The 16,480-nt window shown below is 31.3% G+C and overlaps 1 protein-coding gene across 1 annotated transcript; it reads left to right on the forward strand.

The window, feature by feature from the left end:
- Positions 1-119: 119 nt before the first annotated feature.
- Positions 120-15,856, forward strand: LOC134687629 (myophilin-like). Its single transcript, XM_063548071.1, has 4 exons — positions 120-313; positions 12,217-12,371; positions 12,972-13,206; positions 15,205-15,856. The coding sequence occupies exons 1-4, from the start codon at positions 260-262 to the stop codon at positions 15,388-15,390; spliced, it is 630 nt and encodes a 209-aa protein (XP_063404141.1). The 5' UTR covers positions 120-259; the 3' UTR covers positions 15,391-15,856.
- Positions 15,857-16,480: the final 624 nt, after the last annotated feature.

Below are 16,480 nucleotides of genomic sequence, written 5' to 3' on the forward strand. Positions count from 1 at the left end.
GTTGATTCCAATCTTAAAGTTTTTCTCTGCTATTTCATCTTATTGTGATAAATACTATAAGCCCCTGTCTGCTCTTGTTACATTTTAAAATCACATACGTTTTATTTTATTAATACCGACTGAGATCGGGACGCGTACACATAGTTGTCATGAAATTTAAGCGTCCACATGACATAAGATCACTGTCACCTAAGAGCATTTTCCCACGTTTTTGAACGAAAGAAGTTTACTTCTGCTGTCACAGTGACTTTCTTAAAACATGGCAACTTATCGAGCAGCAAAGTCAGGATTGGCTAGAGAATCTCAAGAAAAGGTATGAAAAAATCACCATTACGTACAAATATATAGATGACAGTGTCGACTAAGCTTGATTGAGACCTGGTACTGTGGTAGTTAGTTTTTCAAAACCCTTTTCAGAAGGGCCCTTTTTCTACTCTAGCTTTAGGGTGCCACATGCCACTGTGTTCAGTGTCAGTGGCGGATCCAGATATTTTCACAAAGGGGAGGGGGGCTGACTGACCTAGAAGTCATTTGATGCTTAATCCAAAACCTCATAAGTACATCCTTGAATTATTTAAAACATTTGATAAGTATTGTTGCCTCTAATATACAGACATATGTTGTTTTCCCTGGAAGTCTTTTTCAGTCACATAATCACATCTTGTATCTGCTTGATCTGAGAAAAAGTCATGGGAGAACATCCTGAACACAGATCCACACACAATTGGTTACATTCAGGTTAATATGTAGTCAGAGATTACTCCGACGTCCATCAGTCGGCACCAGAAGCGACGAAGCAGCGCATCTATTTTGGGTGGGCAAATATCCACCTTTTTATATGGGACGAGCTCGTCCCATGGCCCCAGCTTGTCTGGCAAAACAGCTGTTGGACGTCAGAGTAATCTCGGACTAGTTAATATGAGGCAGGCATAACCTGTGAAAGGGGACAAAGTCTGTATGACTATTTTTTTTATTCAAACATGTTAAATAAAGAAACGGAAATACCGTAATGTTTCCGATGATTTTTGGCTCTGTTGTTGGGGATTTTAGTAGTGTTGTTCCGATGATCGGAATAAGTCTGAAATCAGTTGGTTGGGACTGGCGATGTCGATAATCGATTGGGATTTTGTTCAATGGTTGTCGTTAAAGTTTCCGGACTTTGAGCTTGTCAACTTCTGGTCCGTTTATTGTTTGCATTTCATATATGCGCAGTCAAACAATATTAACAAAAAATATCAGTCAATGACAGTAACAAGTTCAAACATCCTATAATTAAAGAAATAACTAATTTCCATCTTTATAAACGTGACAAAAAGCATTTGCAGATTGATGGAATGGTATTTAAGATTAATAACTTTGTATGAAATACTTTCTTTCAATACCGGTACTTGTTACTTGAGAGCGTACAAATAATTCTGATTTTAGACAAAATAATTCCGTTGCTTCATTAAAACGTGTTGCAAGTTGCCTTTTAATATGACGCAGGCATTACCTGTAAATGGGGACGAAGTCTGTATGAATTATTTTTTTGTAACTTAAATATTTGTTAAAACAAAGAAACGGAAATACCGTAACGTTTCCGATTTTGGTTCTGTTGTTAGAGATTTTAGTTGTGACGTTATTTAACTATGACGTCATATGCAATGTAAACAAAGAAACGCTATCATCAGGTAACGTTTTGTCATATCAAGAAATTATTAAAAATGAAATTGATATTGCGTTTCTTTCTATTTATAATATACTGGTAAATATATATTTTACTTAAAGATACATACAAACAAAACCGGAAAAAGGAAGTACATTGTAGATTTCTGCGCATGTCCGGGATTTCAAAACATGACATAAAAAAAATTGAATGATTTTGAGTTCATTAGTACAATGAAAAATTCGGGAAATTTTCCCGAAATTTTTTTTTATTGAATTTTCTACTGTTATTGGGGACTTCGTCCCCATATTAATGTTTTATCCATTTGTAGCATCAAAAACGTCATATTCCTGTCCAGATTGCTTGCCAAACATCGTTTACTTTTGTAAATTTTCCGAAATTTGTCCGCCATTTATAAAAATATAAAAATCACGAATCGGATACGGTTCAACTATGTAAAAATTCCGCATTCTTGCAATTATAAGTTCAGACGCACCAATGACACAATTGAAAGAAAATAATGATTACAAAAGTAATAAAACAGAGTTCGCGAAAACTGTCAGTCCTCAGGATTTTACCATCAACATTTTGCATAGGACTGACACAATTTTAGTATTTTTCAATAGATCAATAGTGAGGACCAGCAGATTTTCTTCAAGGACCACCAGGGGAAAAAAGATATCGCGAACTCTGATAAAAGCGTTCTACACGAATTAACAGACATTGGCTTAATAGTTTATACCCATGTATACTGTGAAATGCAAATGCATTGTTTTATTTTTTTCTGGTAATTTTAAATTTCTAAAAGTTAAAAAAACTTTATATATATCTTTTCCTAATTTGAAGCATTCAAATGTTCATACAGCTATGTTATTGAATTTTTTTTGTGAGTTTCACCATTGAAATTTAGAAATGTTAGTGTCACTGTTGGTAATTATGAGATAAAATATGTTTAATATGAATCTTGATTCTTATCAAGACAATTCATTGTTTTAACTGCTAAATAGATAATTATCAAAGGTACCAGAATTATAATTTAGTAGTTAGTACGCCAGAATATGAAATGGAAACAAAAGATCAAATATGAATATATACACTCTGCAATGATATGGATATACACATTAGACAAGTACAATGAGACTAAATGCATTATTTCTTTTAAAAAAAGAGGGCAAGGTGTAATGATCCGATTATAACCGATAGTCTGTTGGTTGCTGTCAACCGATTGTAATAGATAATCGGTTGGTAATTTCAACCGATTATCCAACACTAGATTTTAGTTGTGACGTTATTTAAGTTATGACGTCATATTCAATGTAAACAATGAAACCCTGTCATCAGGTATCAATTTTTTCATATCAAACAATTATTAAATATGAATTGGTATTGAGTTCCTTCCTATATTTTACTAGACTGATAAATATATATTTTATTCAAAGTCTCATGCAAACAAGACTGGCTAAAGAAAGAAAATTTCTGCGCTGATGCAGGGATTTAAACAAATCTGAAAAAAAAGTTAACGATTTTTAGTTCACATTAGTAGACTGAAAAATTCAGGAAATTCTCCTGATTTTTTATTTTTTTTTTTTAAATTTTCCCGAAATTCTATTTAAAAAAAAAAAAATTCTACTGTACCATATTCCAATGAAGGATCTGGAACCCTTTGGTTTCTGAATGGATACTACTACAGTAGAAAGAACTTTGAATACCGAAATAGCCATTATAACTTTCATACAGATAATCCTCCTGTCTGCTTTAATATTGTTATTGCTTTAAATGTTCCATAGAAAATGATAAAAATTACTTATTGTTGCAATACTTTGGATAAGCCATATACATGTAAGGGCCTCTATTAGAAAACTAACATTTGTTTTCTTGTAGTTTTTGTACTCTTGAATAACTTTGTTAGGCATGGTAGGTAACTCGTAGGTAATCATGGACCACCTCTGTGTATTGCATGGTCGATAGTTCCTGGGGTTTATGGAAGCTGAGCATCCATCCCCTAGACAAGTTGAAATTTAAAGTGCTGTATTATCTGAGTACTGATTGCTCCTTTTGTACAAACTTGTCATTCGCAGAATCTGTATGTTATTATATATGTAAAAATATCTTTCTTTGTACCATTAACTAGGTTGTATAAAAAATAAAGAATCTATGAGTACAATATCTGATTTAAAATTTAAATTGTGATACTGGTCTAAAGAAATTAACCTTTTAAATGCTGTGGATGGAATAATTAAACTATTTTAGGTGACGAAGGCAAAATTCATTGAGAGCTTGTAAACCACTTCCCTTTATAATTATATTTTTAGAAAAGATATAGAAATATAAAGCAAATTATTGCTGATTTAGATAATTTTGGATTTCCAAATATCTTCTTTTTGAGTTTCTGAATTTATGAACACATTTAAAACTGATAAGAAACGGTCAGGTCATCCAATAAATATCATGTCTATTGTTGGAAGATATGGTGCACATCCATTACTACTTCCAATCTCATTAAAAGATAAACCTGTATCTTGATTTCTTAATTAGCATCTCACCCCACCTGTGAAAGTTACAGTGAGGATGTCAAAGTGATATTTACAGATGTCAGAAAAGTTTTTAAAATAAAATCATCATGATCATGGTTTAATATTTACATGGTAAATAAAAAATGAAAGTCCATGCAAATTTACACATTAGAATCACATCATAGTCTGTTATAGATCTATAGGTCTTTTATTTTGTTTTCTTGTCTTGTTAGGTTGTTGTATGACTCTACTTATGATCATATTTAAAGTAGTATATCAAGTCAGAGGAATTCTATTCACCATTTTTTTTAAAAGGAAAGGGGGGGGGGGGGGGGGGTTGTTTCCAACTATATGTCGCGATTGAGATGCATTAATCATGTTGAAAAAGAAACTTTGAATAAAATTTTATGCATTTCAATATGGTTTTAAAAACAAATATTTTTATCGGATAAATCACAATCAAAATTACACATGTATAACATGTTTAATGCATAATCCTAGAATACAACATAAATGATAATATCTAGTAGTAGTTGGGCTTTTCAATGCATTTTTATTGTTGCTTGTGGTTGGCCAGTAATTACTTTTAAAGTCTGTTAAAGTCATTTAGATGTTACAGGTAAAGATGAACTTTTTCCCCTCATGAGAAAGTATGCTCTATTTTCTCATTGATGTAAAATGTTTTCCTGATACATTTTGTAGTTGCTAATTTTAACATGCACATGTTTCCAAGTTATCTGATACTATAGTCAGCTGAATACACACTGAAACTGATATTGTGTAATTACAACTTTTATCAAATACTACATTCCTCTGTTTATCAAGAATCTTGCAAATTTAATAGAAAGAAAACAATTTTATGGGGTTCAGTATGGGATATTAGTTTTAGAATCTTAATATTCACAGTTAACATGGTTAAGAGAATGTACCAGTATTTCTTAATATTGCAATCAATTTGTAGGTCTTTATGTTTCTACATGTTTCCTTGCAGATACAAAGGGAACACATTGAACATGCTCACAGCATTGCATAATAAGATTTTATTTGTGAATTTAATTTTGAACTTTCGATCTTTTTTATATACAATTGCAAACATCAATTGATATTTACTTTTTGAACAATTTTAATCTGCTTGTTGCAATTTGTTTGGACATTATTTATATATAAAATAATATCGAAGGAGTTTACCTTTACTTATATAGAGTTCAAGTTAGAAGTTATGCAAGTTCAATAAAATAAAAATTCCAGGGCATGAAATTATCATTTCACCAGTAGTGTAAATCTTAAGTTCAAAGTAATTTATTAAAGTGAAATAGGTATGTACTTGTGCTATGGGAACACCATATAATTACTCCATTAATAAAACAAGGACCTTCCATCAACTGAATGAATGGTATTTTAATAATATACCTGTACCCATTTTAACATATGTGAATTTACTGAATGAGACTTTGTTTAGTCTACTGTAGCACTTGTAGGCATCAGCTGGGAATTATATCATTATTATATTAGGAAACACTCACAGTATTATGGGTATTTCCTTGAACCAACAGAGTTAATGTGTTTAAAAACATACTGATGTCAAATGTATGTGAATTGAAATTTATCAAGATTTTAAGTCTAATAGTAGTCTAACCCCAAAAATTCTTATTTGTTTGTTAATAGTTACACCATTTGTGTACACAGGCCCATTAGACATACTATATATATATATATATATTTGTTTGTTAATAGTTACACCATTTGTTCAACCCCCCTTTTATCCTGGGTTGGAAATCCCCTTTTGAAAGTGGCTGGATCTGCCACTGATGGTTGTAATAACATTGATGCTGGGCATTATAACTTTGCTCAAAATGATCTTAATATTTGCATATATTTTTTAATCATTTTAATTGTAAGAATGTTAATCTTTCTATCACTTTGTTAGGTCATGGGTGTGAAATGTTGCCTTGTAATTTGATAAAAAAAATTAATAGGAAGGAGGTATTTATAACCAGGCCAAATATAATGCATGAAATTAAAATCAGATAAATAAAAGAAATATTAAAAAATTTATAAGAGATGATAACAAGTTATTCTGAATACAGGTCTATAGTAAACAGTAACATTCCCCAAACTAGAACTTTTTATGTAGCGCCTTTTGTATGACTGTCATTTTGTAAGACCTTTTGTGGGATTAAAATATTTAAAGTGGATCAGACATTGATAAATGATACTTATCTTTTGACACAATCATAAAAATCTATGTCAGACAGGATTTTTTACCTGGTATACTTGACCTGTTGTGACCTTTTTAGTCCTTCAGATCTTCAGAACTTTGAAAATACACAAAGTATTTTAATTCAACTTTCAAATGAGTGTTTTGTTATAGAAACTAGCAGAGTAGTCTGAGTTCAGTAACTTCAAAGCTTTTTACATAACTTGATAAAAAGCTTTAAGATGTGGGTACATGCATGTATCAGTGAGACAGCAAACAAGCAACATAAGAGAAATAAAAAACATTCTTGGTTTATATGAAAAGATGTTAGTAACATAAGTCACTGAAGAGTCTTATGAAGACGAAACGCGCATCTGGCGTATTAAATAATAATCCTGGTACCTTTGATAACTATTTACATCATGAGCAAAACTCTTACCATTTTGTCACAATAATTGGCCTCAACATAACAAAATGTGAAGAGGACCATTTCAGACCAGAAAACCAACAGCCTTATTTAAAACCAAACGAAAAACATCATCAACCAAAGATGACCACTTTACATGTACATCGATAATGACGTTCTAAAAAGTCGGACAACGAAAATCATCACCAATCGCCATTAAAAAAGTTGACTCATTTATGGCACTATGCTGTGTATATAGGTTTTACTCTCAGGTTTTACCACTTTCTTGAATGGGATATGATATTACTCCACTTCAGATTGTTTATATTTGAAATTTTGAAACAACTGTCCATCCAAATAACAGTTTATAAAAGTAAACCATTATAGATTATGAATCCATGATCTGATCTGGTGTATTTTGCATTGCCATAATTTTACTTCGTTGTTTCTACCTATTATTGATCAGAAGAATAAAATGCAGGAGTACAAATTTTAAAGTAAAAAGTCTGGTATAAAACCATCCTGAATGCAAATTCTGGGATTATTAATTATTTTTATTCAAAAATACACCTCCTGCGTATTGATGTAGTATTCTGCAACATTTTGTCTTACAGATAAACAACTAGATAAGTAATTTAACGCTTATTCCAAGTAACCATCTGTGTGTAAAATACCTTATTCATCATTCATATAACCTTGACTATATGGTAAACAGTCTAATGCAACATGTGTAGCAAAGTGCTGAAAGTTTTATGAATATTATAAGAGGGGATTCTAGACCAGGGGTGTTTTCCAGTGTGCACTATAGTTAGTTTTTGGAAAGGAGGGGGGAGTGTTGTAAAGTCAGGTTTTTTTCTTTTATTAGCAGAATACCAAATAAAATTGAGAATGGAAATGGGGAATGTGTTAAAGAGACAACAACCCTACCAAATAAAAAAACAACAGCAGGTCACCAACAGGTCTTCAATGTAGCGAGAAATTCCTGCACCCGGAGGAAAAAAACTATATAAAGTTGAGGAAGGGAAGTGTTCCAATAACTATTCTGTATATTGTTAATATAATTTGATTTACCAAAAACCCAAAGCTTCAAGTTTTATTACCCCACGAATCTGAGTACAGTTAGGGAAGCTCTTGAAAAATCTAGTAACAATGAATACATAGGTTTATAAGAGGATAATTTCAAACATATCCTTTAAAATATGATTAAGTGATTTAAAATAAGTGTAAGTGAACCATTGAAAAGAATAAAGACCTAAACAAAATATTTACTTTGTCACAAGTAGTCAGTTAATTGAAACTTAATCTGTGGTTTTTAAAAACCGATTTTCTTCTTCACCAGTCCTTAAGATATTGTTAATGTTTTGAGGTGTATTTAAATATTTTGTGGTAATATGCAGAATGATAGCAATGTTTGTATTGATTAGATTTCATACTTCTCATATTTCATTACAACACACCACATTCTTAAAATATTTGATATTGAAAGAGTCATTGATCTGATACTTTTTAATGCATTATTAGTAATGAGGACCATGTGTAGAATTAAGTAGTTTGTATTATAAATACTAATAAAGGTTAATAGGAAGATGGTTGAAAAATCAACTGTTATGTAGTCAGATGCCAAACACATTAGAAATTGAGCCAAATGAACTTAGGCCAGGATTTTTTAATTTGTTGGTTTACGGATCCGCCGACCCGATTTTGCCGATTTCGAGAATAAAAATAAAATCGAATTTTCGGGCTTTTTGTTATTCTCGCCGACCCTTACAAATGCATTATCTATGAAAAATAATTAAAATATCCTTTTTAAAGAAATGAAATGCATTAATCACTAACAGAAGTGATGACACTTTCTGTTGTGAAAAAATGAAACTTCCAGTTTACGTTTCTAAAAATAGACAAATCAATTATTAATGACTTTGAAATGTCGTTTGCGCAAATAATTTTGCGGAACGAAACTGGTGTTTAAAACCAATTACACAATAACTTCGTTTCCCTTATTTGTCACCAGTCCGTAAGATGCATGTTCTCATAGAAATAGACTTGTCCAAATGTGGACAGGTGGAAGTTCATGACATCAAGTTTAAAAAAAGTACTGAATTTTAAAAAATCATTTGATATTTTCTTGTTTCATAGATAATAAAAAAATATCGTCCATGTGGATAAAAAACGGGAATGCATGACAACAGATTATTTAACCTGATATTCTCGTTTTCTAGTGGACTAGTCTATTACGTTTTTGACACGCGTGTTGAAACTTATTTTCGTACGACATTTTTCTTTTTTTTTCTTTATCAGTTTTCGTCCTTATTATTTTTCACTAAGTTTTGATTAAAAGCTATTAAAGTCAAAATAACTGCCGTGAATCTGTTTTTCTTGTCTGTGAAATGATGATTTTATTTCGTCTTTCTCCGTTTACCACCTTTTTTTCACGGGAAATTATTAAACAATGTCATGCGATGTCTCTTACAGCTGAGCAATAATATAGCAACAATATTTCATCAAACTAAAATTTAAAAACGATGACAAAATCGTATGACAAACATATTATTAGAAAGGTCAAGGATTTGTATAGTGAGATCTCACTATACAAATCCTTGGAAAGGTGAAATATATTTTTATTTTGCATATCAGTTTTCTGTCTTGAAAATCTTTTTTATTTTCTTTTTTTTCCGACCGACCGACCCGACTTTTTCATGGAGAAAATCCGTAAACCAACAAATTAAAAAATCACGGCCTTATGTACTATTTATGTAAAGACAGCACAAATGTCCTCTTCAGGTTCAGACTGAGGGTTCAGATGAGGTGTATGCCCCTCTGTCATCTATTCTAAGAACTATTTATACAGGTTCACTCTATGTCTTGAGACCAGATAGTGGACTCATTTCCTTATATTGGATACTGAACTCTCCATTTGTTTCCTTTTGGAGGATACAAATCCATTCACAAGGTCGGTGAACATAAAATCATTGCCATATAAAGTCATACACTTTATTTTACTTTAGTTGTCCTCACAAATTTTACATAAAGTTCCTTGAAAGATCAGTTTAAACCAAACAGCTAAACATTGGTGGATGTCAAGTTGCCAACTTAGAAAATTGACTTGGGCACATTTGACACACAAGCTATATGTCTGCTTCCTAAAATATGAATTTTATTATTTATTAAATATAAGCAACAGTGGGGTCTGTTTTTGATAGTTTTGTTTTGACTTTCATATGTATTAATTTGGTTTCAAAGAAATGTGAATGTGAACACATTCTCATTGAATGCTTGAAACTGGTATTAATATTTTCTGGTCTAGTTTCTAAACATATGTATTATGTTATATGCTGTAAGGTTTGTGATGTCATTCAACTGTTATTGCCATTTATATTAACTTCATCTTGATTAAATTCTTATGTTGATCTGGGATAAACATTTAATCAGATATATTATATACAGCCTCAGAATTTACTAAAAATATTCATGACACATCAAAGATAAGCTATACACGTACAGTACATTCTATTTTTGGAATGCAATTACAACATTTAAGTCATTTATTTGATGGTGTTTCTAAGTTAAGTACATTCTTCCTTATAGAAGTGTATAAAGGGACATAAAAATAATTTTCATACTTGAGCTTTTAAAGTTTGAAGATAAACTTTAATTTTGCAATGTTTTGCGATTTCAACAAAGTATCCTAATCTCTGTCTGACTGACAAAATTTCATTCGATCAGACAGAAATATTATAGATGGTTGTACTTTTTGTGAGACTTTTGGTATCTTAATATCAAAAGAAAGAGCAAATCTAACTGGATTTTTGTTTAAATTACATTTTTGCACTGGCATTCATCTGTTTAGATTCATGCAAGATACTTGAGAACAAACAGTATGATGTAATTTAGAATCACCCAGGAAGACAGCTGTTAAACAGTTGTAACCTCAATCATCAAGTATTCTCATTACACTACACACAAGTGGGTAATTAGAATACATACTCTTCCTGTTTATTTGAGGCATGTTAGAGTTATTTCCCTTCTATTAATGTGACCATTTAAATGTTTAATCCCACTGCAATTGTTTGCACCTGTCCTTAGTTAGGAATCTGATGTTCAGTGGTTGTCTTCTGTTTATGTGGTTCATTATTAGTGTCTTGATATTATGTGGATTCATTATTATTCCTGGATACCAATTTTCGTGGGTAGACTTTAACCATAAAATTAAATGTTCAACGAAGAACAAATTTTCTATAGGCTTGTATGCAGACTTCGGCAAAACCACAAAATTTAATATCCACGAACATGCAAGTTTTCTTTAATCCACGAAAATTGGTACCCACGAAAATAAATGAATCCACAGTAGATTAGACTGATGGTTTTCCTGTTTGAATGGTTTTACACTAGTTATATTTGGGGCTTTTTATAGCTTTCTGTTTGATGTGAGCCAATGCTCTGTGCTAAAGACGTACCTTGACCTATAATGGTTTACTTTTATAAATTTTTATTTGGATTGAGAGTTGTCTCATTAGCACTCATACCTTTTTTATAAATTTCCTGTTACAAAACTTTGAATCTTCGAAAAACTAAGGCTTTTCTTATCCCAGGAATAGATTACCTTAGCCGTATTTGGCAAAACTTTTTGGAATTTTGGGTCCTCAATGCTCTTCAACTTTGTACATGTTTGGCTTTACAACTATTTTGATCAAAGCATCACTGATGAGTCTTATGTAGAAGAAACGCTCGTCTAGCGTATTAAATTATAATCCTGGGATAACTATTAACACCACTGGGTCGATGCCACTGCTGGTGGACGTTTCGTCCACGAGGGTATCACCAGCCCAGTAGTCAGCACTTTGGTGTTGACATGAATATCAATTATGTGGTCATTTTAATAAATTTCCTGTTACAACACTTTGTATTTTTCGAAAAACTAAGGATTTTCCTATCCCAGGAATAGATTACATAAAGCCGTATTTGGCACAAATTTTTGGAATTTTGGGTCCTGAATGCTCTTTAACTTTGTACTTGTTTTGCTTTACAACTATTTTGATCTGAGCGTCACTGATGAGTCTTATGTAGACGAAACACGTGTCTGGCGTATTAAACTATCTATACCACATCTTCCTATATCTATTTAACTTCAAGATGAACTGTGTATAGGAAATTGATTGAAAACATAAACCTTCATACAGGCAACAGAAACAGTGTCCATTTTTTATATGATTGGCCCTCCAACTGTTTTCCTACCAAAGGTGAACTGGTGTTTGAGCTTCCACCAAAAATTAAAAAAATGACTGTTATGAAATAGCATTATAGTGCTGAAAGTGCATTTAAAATTATTTATCCAATCCAATCAAACTGTTTTGATTTTATAGTAATGATTAATAAATGTAGAAAAAACGATTGTCCTCCATACCAAATTATATGTAAAGGTTCTACTATTGATGTACTGTTATTTTTTTCTTCTCAGATAAACAGATCTTTTGATATTGATGAGGCCAAAAAATGTTTGAAATGGATTTGTTCTACATCAGGGGAGACAATTGAAATAAATGGAATTGAAGAAAGAGACAAGATGATGACGTTCTTCCATACTACACTTAAAGATGGAATGGTTTTATGCAGGTATATAAAAATGTATTGGTCAAGGATGAAAGAAAAAGAAAAAATGATTGCTTTTTTAAAAGTTGATGCTGCTAATACCTGTACCCACATGTACAATGCAGAGGGGCGTAAAAGGGGGTACCTCCATGAAAGAACACGAAATAAAATTGCCATTTCACGATGAACGAACAATTAAAAATTTCTTAAACATTGATCTTTTTACAGATTTCACGGAACACAATGAATAAAAAACCTTTTTCACGACTGCGTGTGAAATAAAAATTGCAAAACATGTTGCACTAAAATAACCCTTGGCCTTTACCACCCTCGATGTAGTTTGAAATCATCTCTTCATGAGAATGTTTTGAAATAAGACCATTATAAATAATAATTTTTTATAGATTGCATCATATTTATTTCAACATGTTCATTATTTTGCTATTATTGATTTCCAAGTATGAAAAAAGAAGAAAGTCAACTTTGCTATGCACCTCTAACCCAATGTAATGTATAAACTAGATATATTCTTTCACAGTAATCGGTATTGTAAGACCTTGAAAAAATTAATGATAACTTTATTTTGTATGATGGATTTATTCATTTTTGGTGTGACTATTACAGATTGATAGATGCCTTGTTGTTACCACAAGATAAAATAGACTTCAATTCAAAGAGTTTTCAAGAAACTAAACTGCCAGCATTTCAATCAGCCAGAGAAAGAGAGAGAATAGGAATTTTCCTGAACAAAGCCAAAGCTTATGGTGTGTCAGAAGCAAATATCTTCCAGACAGATAATTTGTATGAGAGAACAAATTTAGTACAAGTTTGTAATACAATCAGAGCATTAGGAATAGAGGTACGGACTGGTCTATAAAAGCATATCACACACACATGAATGCACACTAAAGTCACTTCTAAACATATTATCCAAAAAAGCCTTTTAGCAGAGTTCTATATCAAAATGGTTATCGACTCTTCTGTTGATGGTTCACCATGAAAGTATATATGGCACCACAAGTTTCTATAAAGGTTAAGTGGAATACATGCAATCTTAAATGTTTATGGATTAGAATAATTAAGTCATGTAATGTCCTTTTGTACCTCCTATTTCATTTCTTCTTTTGAAAGACCTTGACATTTACTATATGGCATGACATGAACTTCTTCATATTGACAGGGGCCTTGGTGGCCAAGTGGGTTAAGTAGTTCTACAAAGTTCTGTAATCACTTGCAAGTCAACACTGAGGTTTTGAGTTCGAACCCAACTCATGTGGGAGCACTCGACTTAAATCTTAATTGACTAGGATTGTCAGTTTACTTACCAAAAGGTCTATAATTTTCTCAGACTCTGGACATTTCAGCTTCCTCCACCCACAAAAACTGACGGCCACAAAATTGCTAAAACGTAGCGCTTAAAAGTGGCTTTAAACACCAACAATCAATCAATGGTACACACCAGTACACATTTGAACATTAACCTCGTCTCCACAACCTTTCCATGAACCTTCGCCAAATAATATATAGAACCATTGTGTCTTTTTTTATCAGAATTATATTTTGGTTTCCTTTGCAAATCATACTGTTTTTTGGAGTATCTATTTTGTGCCTGCAACTTTTCTTCATCTTTTTCTTAAGATTTATTATGAATTCGCAAGATCAACATGGTACACTAATTTTGGGACAATGTTATTAACCACCACTGAATTTTTTTTTTATCCAAATTATTTGTGTTTTTTTTTCAAAGCAAATACTAGATTTTGCATTTGTTTATTTTGGAACAGGGGTAACTATTTATAAGTTTTGGTTGCAGTTCCTCTAGTTTAGTGATGGAATATAGTTTCCTGCCTGTTCATAACATTGCTTAGACATTGATATTAGAGGAAGGTATTATCTCTATATCAGTACATTAGAACTGTGAGCTTCAATCAAAACTTATGGTGTTAATGTTTTAAGATCATGCATACTGTCAAAGTTTGTTTTCATGCAGATTTCAATGTTTTCTTGTGTGTTAATTAAGATAATTAATTAGATAGACAAGAAAAAAAATAGTGTGTAGTAATTGATTATGAGATAATCTATCCTGAAACAGGTGCCATTCAATCATCACAGAGACCACCAGAGTCAATGATAATAGTTTTTATGTTCTTATCCAATTAAAAAAGAGCTTTAGAAGACAACCAATCTAAATCATGGAATGTTTATATTTTCCCTGTATTTAAATTTGTTGATTCAAGAAATATGCATGTTGTGTGGAAAGAAAAATGTTATGGTAACAGCAGGACACACAATTTGCAACATTGATTCAATGTTTCAATCAATTTCTGGATTCCCATAACCTTAGCAGTTGCATGTTCAATACATGGAATTCAAGGTGACATTATAATTTTTTTTAAAATTTATCTTGAAATTCCTCCTAATTATCTTATCTTAGCTCTGCAAATTGCTATCATGCATAAATTCTAATGGGAACAATTATTTAGATTAATACTCTAATTTAGTATAATGTTTATAAGCAGTTCGTGAAATAAGTTAACTGGTAAATTAAGGACATACATGAACGAAGCAAAAAGTTATAATCTTCAACAGTGGAAGTCCATAGATGGAAAGTTTAGAATGTATCATAATATGGTATTGAAAGTTATCTTTTATTGAAGTCAGTATGTTGAACCTTATTTGTTGTATTGTTTGGATGCTGTGATGTTGGCGTCCACTCAAACCTGTTATTGAAACAAAAGTTTCCTTTTGAATATGTTTTATTAAAAATCTGTGTATAATGATTAAATATTAAAGTATAGCATAATTTAATAATATGGTTTATGTTAGAAATTATGTGGTGTGTATTTTATTGTTTCAGGCTCAGACTAAGCCAGGATATAGTGGTGAAATGATTTGGCCGAAGAAATCAGAAGAAAACAGACGTACATTTACAGAGGATCAGCTGAAAGCTGGACAACAGATAATCAGCCTGCAGTATGGAACTAACAAAGGAGCAAGTCAGGCAGGCATGAACTTTGGTAAACAACGAAAGATTCTCGACTAAGGTCATTTTAAGGTTAAAAAACATTTACTAGTCAATCTAAATTATGGAGGGCGATATTGAAGAATATTGCATGATCCTTATGTAAGAAATTATTGATGCAGTATACAAAAGCCATAGGATGATTAGAAATTAGAAAATGAGAAGTATTTTTCTGTTTTTAACAATTTCATTTAATACGTCAGTTTTCATTAAGCTTTTATCATTAGAAATAGTCCCAAAACATCCATAATTTCTGCCTTAAACATAGATCTGCTGGTGAAAATATTCTAAAAAGTTTGTTATTTCATTGATATTATTTTTGTACATGATATTATTAAGCTTTAGTTATACATCTGTGATAATATTAAGTTCTATGCAATTTTGTGCCAACTTACGAGTTTATACTGTAGTAGTTTACCCTATTACAAATATTCAATAGGAAACAATGTTTTTAAAAAATATGAAAAACTAGTTTCAATCTTATAGATATTGACATTATTGATGAATGCAATTTGTTCTTTTCATCATATAATAAATTGATACTGTATAAATCTTATTTAGATACAATTTATGTTAATGATATTTTTCTGTTCTTTTGCTATCAGTTGTTTTTTTCGCTTTAAGTACAGAATTGAGAAAAAAATTATCTGTAGATTTGAAAGAAAGGAATTATTATCTGTTGTTTCACTTTGAACGTGGTTGTATGTATAAGCCATTCACATTACTAATTTATTTTACAATGTATAACAATATATATTTATACTCATTAATGAAATGATAATCATATTGTTCAAGTCTCCACAATTTACACAAATGAAGCATTTGGAGATGTCAGTATTAATAAATACATGTGTTGTTTGTTTATTATAGAGGAAATCCTTGTTGATGATATTTTATATTGTTAGGTTGTATTGTTTTTGTTGGCAATATTTGTTCTTGATTAATTCCATGTGTTACTGGGACCATTGTAATAAGAAAAGACAACTCTTGTTTTATTTGTACTTAGAAAATTGATAAAGACTGAATTCACTAATGCCAATGTTTATATATTGTAACTGTTGAATGAAAGTCATAATTTTACGCCCCATTGATGATAATGATGTGAAAAATG

The sequence above is a fragment of the Mytilus trossulus genome, chromosome 10, assembly GCF_036588685.1.
Source record: "Mytilus trossulus isolate FHL-02 chromosome 10, PNRI_Mtr1.1.1.hap1, whole genome shotgun sequence".
Classification (NCBI taxonomy): domain Eukaryota; kingdom Metazoa; phylum Mollusca; class Bivalvia; order Mytilida; family Mytilidae; genus Mytilus; species Mytilus trossulus.

Bases quoted from the DNA above. Each gene is read 5' to 3' on its own strand.
- LOC134687629 (XM_063548071.1), top strand. From the start codon at position 260: ATGGCAACTTATCGAGCAGCAAAGTCAGGATTGGCTAGAGAATCTCAA. The intron at 314-12,216 runs GTATGAAAAAAT...TTTTCTTCTCAG, and splicing joins CTAGAGAATCTCAAGAAAAG to ATAAACAGATCTTTTGATAT. The intron at 12,372-12,971 runs GTATATAAAAAT...TGACTATTACAG, and splicing joins GATGGAATGGTTTTATGCAG to ATTGATAGATGCCTTGTTGT.